The sequence below is a fragment of the Dichomitus squalens genome (genome assembly GCF_000275845.1).
Source record: "Dichomitus squalens LYAD-421 SS1 unplaced genomic scaffold DICSQscaffold_13, whole genome shotgun sequence".
Classification (NCBI taxonomy): Eukaryota; Fungi; Basidiomycota; class Agaricomycetes; order Polyporales; family Polyporaceae; genus Dichomitus; species Dichomitus squalens.
This window is the reverse complement of record NW_006766895.1, coordinates 692,667-700,495: the sequence shown is the minus strand read 5'-3', so window position 1 is coordinate 700,495 and position 7,829 is coordinate 692,667. Positions and strand designations below refer to the sequence as shown.

Below are 7,829 nucleotides of genomic sequence, written 5' to 3'. Positions count from 1 at the left end.
AGACGCACCGATACCGAAGTTCTTAGGGCGGGACTCGAAGAGAGGGTTCTTCTGAGTCTTCGAGCTCGTCTTGGAGCCAAACGGCGCGGAGGCCGGCTTCTTGCTCGATCCCTTGGTGGCCTTGGGCTGGTCATTGAGACGAGGCAATCAGCATGGCATGTCTTGGCAGCATAGAGAAGCTGCCGCCATCGATGTGCACCCGGAGCTCTAACGCTCACATCCGCCCGTCCTGAGGACGAGCAGTTGCGAGCCCAGCAACCGCTCTGCGTCATAACAGCCCTCGCGCATGCGGGTAGAGGGTGCTCGGCTAGAGGACAGTCTTGCTAGTGCGGGAGGATCCTGCCTGGGGATAGCGTATGCGAGTTAGAGCACAAGCCGCGGCGGGTCATCCAGACTGAAAACGCACCATCCATCCCAAATCTCTCACTCTAGCAGGATTCCCCATTGCTCCGTGTGCCCAACGAGATCCAACAGCGTTGTACGGGGGCTCACCATTGTTGATAGTTGATGTCTTGGCGGCGGCTTGAGGAGGGTATCGGCTTGGGTGAGAGTTTATCTGATAAGCGCAGCCTTGTATCTGATAAGATCTGTTCGCTGTCGCGTGCCAGCCTGATCAACCTCCCCTTCCAACTCCTTGGACGTCGGGGTACCATATATCCCCTCTCTCCCCCACCCTATATAACACTCCATCAATGCCCACATACTCGACTTCCTCTAGCGGTCCCCCTGTCATCTTTCCGTCCTTCCTCCCCTCGTAGCAGCCTCTCGACTTTCCCTTGACGCCCTTCGGCAAGACTCGAGATCCAACGCGCCCACCCATGTCCTACGAGAACGAAAAAGCCCTTCCCCCCGGCTCCCTGCACGACAGCCTTCCTGAGGACTCAATCCCGAAACTCGACGGGGAGATTGAGCAGGAACTCGAGGCGGAGGAAGACGCTCACATCGGTGTCAAGGCCGTCCGAGAAAGTGTATGGCCCCCATTCCAAGTGGTTCCTTTTCATTGGGTACGTCCGTCGCAATCTCAGCCTAATCTGCTCCTCTGTGCATATCACACTTACCGCTCCCCCGCATTGTTGTGCTGACTATTGTTCTCAGAATCGCTTTGGCGTCCTACATCTACTCGCTTGATGGCCAGACGACCTACAACTACCTCGCTTTCGCAACCTCTGCATTCGATAAGCACAGTCTCATCTCCACCATTCAGGTTGCCCAGTCTGTCATTAGTTAGTTACTCATCCCTCTTCTCTCTTCATGTCTGACATCGCCCTATAGTCGCCTGCGGGAAACCCGTTATCGCCAAGTTCGCCGATGTCACCTCCCGTGCAACGGCGTACCTGATTGTCCGTAAGTGGTCCAGATGCCTCCTATTGATGTAACAGATCTCACCTCATAGCGTCCTGTTCCAGTCTGCTTCTACGTCCTTGGTAAGCGCGTGCGGCTGATTACGCCTTGCGACTCATTGCTAATGTCATGCAGGTCACATCGTCATTGCGTCGGCCAACGGCGTAGGCGCTCTTGCGGTGGGCATAATCCTCTACGCTGTGTACGTCCTCACATGCCGTATCGTCCATACGTGCACCTGACTCTGTAATACGGGTTTGCTCCCACAGCGGATACACGTTAGTCCTGCCTCCGTCGTCGCGTCTACTCACCGTCAGAACTGAATTTTGCTCCCGTTGACAGCGGACTCCAACTCCTGACCTTAGAACAATCACCGAGGTGAACGAAGAGAGTAGCAGGAAGAAGAGTTCGTTGAGGGGAATAGCTCGTTGTTGCTTCTCCTGGGGAGTGACCTTGTGCGGAACGTGTGCGATATGTAGCTCCTCCAATCTGGGTAATTTGCCTCGCATAGCCATCGCGAATGAAGCCAACGGACTCCTTGCCGAGTGCAGAGAGCCATCCATGAGAGTAATCTGTCGCACGTGGCGGGAACGATAGCTGTGTTCGAGAACGTCGGATTATGCCTGGAGGGAAGGGACGTCTTCAAGGATGACGGCACGAAAGAGCTGTATCTGTGATTGGACACGCCAGGATCGACATGCGAGCGAACAGTTCCACAGGGTGCGAATGTCGGCTGGTAGCTTGCTAGTGGAAACCATCTTGCTAGTGGAAACCATGTCAACTACGTTTTCCCTGACTTCGACAGGGAGCCTTATCGGTAGGCATCGAAAGCGGCGATTGTCGTGGCGGTACGGCTTCATAGAGTCCGGCATACCGGAAAGTAGAGGAAGGTGGTGTTCGGTGGTGGGTATGAAAGGTTGGGACCGACCTGAAGGATTACGCAGAGGGTAGTCACTGGTAGAGCCAGTACAAGACCACTAATATAGACGGCGAGGGGGCGCCCTGCTGCTATTCGGGCAGTGTAAGAGGGTTCCATCTGTCGTTATTGACCTTCTCACAACAGCTTCACTCGTGCACGGCTCCGAGTCGCGCCAGCCTTTGACGCCATTGCAAGCCACGAGGACGCGGAGATGAAGAGCAGATATAGCTGCGGGAAGGAGATTGTGTCCGACTCGTATCTTAACAGAGACGATGCTATGAAGACTCACCGTAAGGCTACGTTATCCAAGGATGCCTGGAAGGCTATGCAAGGCCAGTAGGGCTAGGAGTACCCTAAACCTTTTGAACAAAGCCTGTACCAGCGACCTATAGCTGAGAACAAAACTACCATGCCCACCGTTCGGAATTTGGGAGCGGCGGATATCCAGTCCCACATGCAGTCATTATCCTCGATTCAGTACAAAGCCCGTTGACAATCTTCAGAAGTGCTAGCCTTGACCAGGCTGTACCTGTAATAGATCGCTCAGGCTGTCTGACATTGAATGGAGTGCCAAGTGTGGCAGACCGCCCTGCCCTGCCAATACGAAGCGAAGGCCGCATATTCACGCATCGCGTTGCATAAGCGGTGCATCGGCGACGATCGTTACGACCTACTCATGAGTCCATCGTCCTCGCTTTCCTTCTGGCCTTGTCCCGAGCCGAAGCGCATCGCATTGAACGTGCGTCCAGGTCCGAAATCGTTTCCAAAGCACGAACCCACATCATAGTTGTCGGCGACGACGACCACGCTGGAATGCGCGGCAGCGAGAATGCACATGCATCACCAGAACCAAATCAAGACCAAGACCAGCAAATCACCGAACATCTCTGCGGGAGAAAAAACACATTCAGCACGCAATCACTAAGTAGGATATTTCAGCACTCACCCGACCCAGTGGGAGTGAGAGATGACACTCGAAGGTTGTGAGGAAGCCTCATATACCAAACACGGTGGAACAAGGACTGCCTTGCTATAGTACCAATTCGTTCGGAGGGCGTCTCGCATGCGTGCAGATATATCATGGGAAATTATGCGCGTGATGATAGACGATGATGGAGACAAGATCCGCGACAGCAAAACAGCAAGTATAATACACACACAAGAGCGGAACCAATCCAGGGTCGGCGAGCCAGCAAGCATTACTGGGCAGCGAGCCTGAACATCATTCCGACCAACGAGTATGAAGTCGGCCACTCACCTGACCGGTTTCGTGCCCATTCATTGCTGTAGCAGCAGCAGCAGCAGCCGCACCCTTCCCTCTTCCCCTTCCTCTGCCGCGCCCTCGCCCGCGTCCTCTCCCAGTCCCAGTCGTGCTCCCCGTCTCGCTCGCAACCGCACCTCCAGAGCCAGCCGCGGCCGCCGAGGCGCTTCCCCTCCCCCTCCCCCGTCCCCGTCCACGTCCCGTAGGCGCAGGTGCAAGTACAGGTGCAGGCACAAATGCAGGAGCCGGGATCGGCACAGGCGGCGCAGACACGCTCTCGAACGCAATCGCGTGCGCGTGCGGAGGCTCCGGCAGTTGATGGTGGTGCGCATGGCTCCCTCCCTCCAATTGCTCGACCGCAGAGCCGTGTATGGGCTGCAGCGGGAGCGTCTCCTGGTGTGCCCTCAGCTGCGCGGCCTGGGGAACGTGCGCGTATACGTGTTCGGCGTGTTCGCGGCCGTGGACGTGCACGAGCGCGTGTGGGGGTGCGGTGTGCCCGGGGACGTGCTGGTGAGGGTGAGGGTGTACGTGTGGGGATTGGGGGGGAGCAGGGGGACCTCCGAAGGGGATATCGCGCGGGGGTGGAGGGCCCTCGGCGCCGGCGGGGGGTACGGGGACGGTGTAGGAGTAGTAGGGGGGCGCGATGGGGTCGGACTTGAGATAGTGGACGAGGGAAGGTTGTGCGGGGACGGCGATGTCAACCGCGTCGAGGAGGAGGCTGCGGGACTATGAGCCTTAATGGATAGTTGGGGAACAGAGGGATCGAGGAGAGAGGGACGTACTTGCACTCTTCTTGGAGCCGCTTGAGCTTGTCGTCTGCGCGGGCGAGGGCGCGTTCGTACTCTGTATGCGCCTGGACGCGAGGTGGGATGTGAGCGACGACGGATAACAGAAGAGGACGTGTGAGAGACATACGGTGGTGACCTGGTCGTACTTTTCCCTTAAGGCCTGGAACCTACGCGCTGTTAGGCCCCTTCGAGTGGGCGATCGGGCAGAAACGTGACAAACTTTTCCTTGTATCGGGTGCCTGTACGGTGCGATGTAGACGGCTGGAGGGAGACGAAGGTGGTGAGCAAAGACGGGTAGGAAGATTGGAGGGAGGTTGAAGACCTTGAGACTTCCGGCAGAAGAGACAAGTGAGAGGGGTGGTGGGGGATAGGGAGCGGAGGAGGAACGAGACATGTCTTCGGCCATGGTAGGCAGAGGGACGGCGTGCTGCAGGCAGAGCGCTGCAGTCGTCGGCGACGGCGAGAGAGCGGCCATGGACGGTGAGCGGCCACTGGCAGAGGGCGGCGACCAGCGACACCCCAACGATGCATGACCATAACAGCAAGCACAGTGTCATTCATGGTATTCCGATATGGTGTAGTGGCTAACATTATCGCCTCTCACGCGATAGCCCGGGGTTCGATTCCCCGTGTCGGAATTGTCCCCTACCCTTTTTGGGGGAAGCCACTAATTACTACTAGACTTAAGGGCGGTGTTACGGTGAGGTCATTACTTGTGTCATTGGCGCGAGACATCGTTGGCTCCTGGCGCGCGGGTAGTAGTAACTTATGAGCCTCCTACGGTGTCGTACTCGCTGCTCTGCTCACTTTGAATCACCCCATCATGTCTACCAACACTACGGGATCCGGAACCACGCCCTCGCGCGGTAACACCGCCGGTGCCGGCGTCGGCCACTCTATCCGGTGAGCAGCTTCCAGGAATCTGGCAAACGCCATGTACTGACCACTCGGTCTCAAGGGGCGCTTTCCAGACAGTCTCAGGTTCGCGATCCTGTCGAGCACCCGTCGCGCACACATGTCAGGCACTAACCACTCCTCTTTGACTCCAGGCATCGGTGACAGCATCCGCGGCAACGCCATGGACTTCGTCGACTCAGCATTGGGCACCGAAAAGCATCACCCCGAGAGCGACATCGGCCGCGCCAAGACGGAGGCCGCCGTGAATCGCATGGAGGCCGGAGGGCACGCTGCGAGCCATCCCAAGGACACTGCTGTCAGCTCGTCTGCTGCGAATCCCGCCCCTACAACTGGCACGACGGCGGACTCTACGACGATGCAACCTTCCACGGCGACGTCGACTGCCCAGCCTCCACTTCCCAATCGTAACTTGTAGAGCGGTATCAGACGGTCGGTTCGACGACCCAAGATGAAGTCATAGTTTACGAAGCTGGAGTGGATCTGACCATAAATTGTATATTACTTGCAAGCATCCCGAAATCCCGCGGATCACCCGGAGCGAGCTTGTTCTCGTCTCCGTGATCATGTCGTGGGGCACACAGAATATATATACGCGACTCTCGACTTTCAAGGCTGCAATGCCGTGGGTTCCGTCGCACGAACATATACGAATACAACATAGCAACTGTCTAACTTCCTCTGCGACGCTCTCGGGTTTACTCGGCACCGTCAATAGCTCACAGCAAACTTTCCAGCTTGTATTGCGAGGATTGTCATGAGTATTGGGTGAGTGATTATATAGAAGCTAGAGCTACAATTGGTATTGCATGATCGTGGTGTATTACTACTGTATTCAAAGGCAATCATCGTCAAGAGCCCACTCAAGTGCACGTATCTGGCCTTCAACTAGAGAATGTTGCTATCCAACGTTATGTTCAGTCTGCTGACCACTGACGACTATAACGTCTCAACGACAAGTCAGCCCAGTCGCTTGGGCTCACCAGACAACGTGTAACGGTGAGGGGCTGGGCCGGGAGAATTTCCCTGCTGCCCCATAACCGCGGGGTCCCTTCGAGTCTGCCCCTCCTCGTACCCAAAGTCGCGGTTTGTCGATCCCTGCTGCCCCATCGCCGATTCCTGGCCTCCGTACGGGGCCTGCGCAACGGCTGCTTCAGGTCCAGCGTTGCCGAACCCCGTCGTCAAGCCACTCGAGGGCCCAAGGGCGTTGCCCCCATTTGCGCGCTGCCTTGCGCCGAACCCGGACGAGGACTCCGTGTTCGTCGAGACGCCGTCGCTGTCGCCTGCGGGGTTTGGGTTGCGAGTGCCCGTGCTGGACGTCACGGAGGCGGCTCCGGGTCCTCCGGTGAGCTTCGCCATCCCGCGCTCGACTTCCTGCCGACCTTGCTGCGATATCGGGGCGTGCCTGCTGCCCTGCGAGCCGTCCACGGCTTCCATGAAACGACCCCGGATAGACTCTCCGAGACCTGGATGTACGAGGGACCGTGAGCACTACGTCAGGGAGCTTCTAATTCGGGCGATGGAATGTGGAACGTTCAGGTTGTGTATGCGGGCGAAGTGCGGACCCGCGATGGCGGGATATCCGACATGGAACAAGACGTCTCCGTCTATACTTACCGTGAACAAGTTCCGTCGCACCTCTGTGATATGGGTCAGAAACGTGATCCAGCTCCATATTGCGTAGCACTCACTTGAGTTTCTGTGTCTTCGCTCCGTGCGCGTGTGTGTCATCCCCCGTCGTCCGGTTCGTGTTGTCAGATCTGGTGTTGGACATGGTGGTACAGGCGTAAGATAGTGAAATGTAGAGTAGTAGCGGTATCGAGGGGTGTGGCATTGACCAACAGAGGGGCGAGTGGTACTATGTATTCGAGCGAGCGCTCGACAGCTATGACGACGATGGATGGGGCGATGGACTGGCCCCGTGTGGGGCCTGTGGTGGCATACCGCCGGGTCCGGTATGTCCTCTGCTCGATCTAGGGGTACTCGACGTCGATGGCTCACAGAGCTTATTATTATTATTATTCTCTTGTCTTATACCAAACATAGCTACAAAGTACGGTAGGTATGTAAGTAAGCGTCTTATCCGAGATTGTTTGGCATTTCCACCCAGCGCGTCACTTACAGCGCCTTGCATAAGTCCGTGAACGCGCTGATTTTTTTCTCTCCGGCGTCTACGCTAGGCGACCCTAAGTAAGCCACATTACGGTCACGAAGACTTCTACTACGCCATAACGGCACGTCACAATTGAAGAGCTACTGACTCGATATACAAGAAGTTCATTATGTGTATAATGGATAAGAAATGTTTGTATCTCATTTTGTCCTACATATGAACGCGCATAAAGTGGTCTAATGCTCATGTTCTAATCTCCACACAATTCACCTGCTTACTTCATGTCTGGAGCAAAGGCGCAATCGCGAGGGACGTGTACTTAGTGGCAGCGCCTCCTGCATCTCCAGATCTCGCTAGACATTGTGTTGCCATGTCCCATGTCGAGCGTAAGAGAACGAGGCTAATGGTCTGCAAATCGCACTGCAAACGTTTTGACCGTTGAGGGTAATCAATTGCGGTCCTTACTTTGTGGAGCATCACCTTCTATTTGTT

At 56.3% G+C, this 7,829-nt stretch overlaps 4 protein-coding genes and 1 non-coding gene across 5 annotated transcripts; 3 read left to right on the top strand and 2 right to left on the bottom strand.

Annotated features, from left to right (window-relative positions):
• Positions 1-818: 818 nt before the first annotated feature.
• On the top strand, positions 819-2,018 carry DICSQDRAFT_127056 (uncharacterized protein; the record flags this gene model as incomplete). The annotated part of the gene is made up of 7 exons (XM_007365701.1): positions 819-1,004; positions 1,136-1,223; positions 1,273-1,344; positions 1,407-1,424; positions 1,477-1,543; positions 1,707-1,747; positions 1,939-2,018. The coding sequence occupies 7 exons, from the start codon at positions 819-821 to the stop codon at positions 2,016-2,018; spliced, it is 552 nt and encodes a 183-aa protein (XP_007365763.1).
• A 2,034-nt stretch (positions 2,019-4,052) lies between these two features.
• DICSQDRAFT_37589 (uncharacterized protein) lies at positions 4,053-4,549 on the bottom strand (the record flags this gene model as incomplete). Its single annotated transcript, XM_007365700.1, has 4 exons — positions 4,053-4,239; positions 4,304-4,374; positions 4,437-4,476; positions 4,530-4,549. Coding segments are annotated over 4 exons (318 nt in total), but the record flags the coding sequence as incomplete, so codon positions are not given.
• Positions 4,550-4,875: 326 nt separating this feature from the next.
• DICSQDRAFT_t87 lies at positions 4,876-4,947 on the top strand. Its single transcript has one exon. It is a non-coding gene; the product is annotated as a tRNA-Glu (tRNA).
• A 115-nt stretch (positions 4,948-5,062) lies between these two features.
• On the top strand, positions 5,063-5,820 carry DICSQDRAFT_136542 (uncharacterized protein). Its single transcript, XM_007365699.1, has 3 exons — positions 5,063-5,212; positions 5,268-5,290; positions 5,359-5,820. The coding sequence occupies exons 1-3, from the start codon at positions 5,133-5,135 to the stop codon at positions 5,640-5,642; spliced, it is 387 nt and encodes a 128-aa protein (XP_007365761.1). The 5' UTR covers positions 5,063-5,132; the 3' UTR covers positions 5,643-5,820.
• Positions 5,821-6,184: 364 nt separating this feature from the next.
• On the bottom strand, positions 6,185-6,998 carry DICSQDRAFT_127054 (uncharacterized protein; the record flags this gene model as incomplete). Its single annotated transcript, XM_007365698.1, has 3 exons — positions 6,185-6,690; positions 6,842-6,864; positions 6,916-6,998. 3 exons carry the CDS (start codon positions 6,996-6,998, stop codon positions 6,185-6,187), a joined length of 612 nt encoding a protein of 203 aa, XP_007365760.1.
• Between the last annotated feature and the right edge of the window lie 831 nt (positions 6,999-7,829).

What these genes read in the sequence shown, in the direction of transcription:
- DICSQDRAFT_136542 (XM_007365699.1), top strand. Translation starts at nt 5,133, where the DNA reads ATGTCTACCAACACTACGGGATCCGGAACCACGCCCTCGCGCGGTAAC. An exon ending in GGCGTCGGCCACTCTATCCG is followed by an intron (nt 5,213 to 5,267) that starts GTGAGCAGCTTC and finishes CTCGGTCTCAAG; the next exon opens with GGGCGCTTTCCAGACAGTCT. An exon ending in CGCTTTCCAGACAGTCTCAG is followed by an intron (nt 5,291 to 5,358) that starts GTTCGCGATCCT and finishes CTTTGACTCCAG; the next exon opens with GCATCGGTGACAGCATCCGC.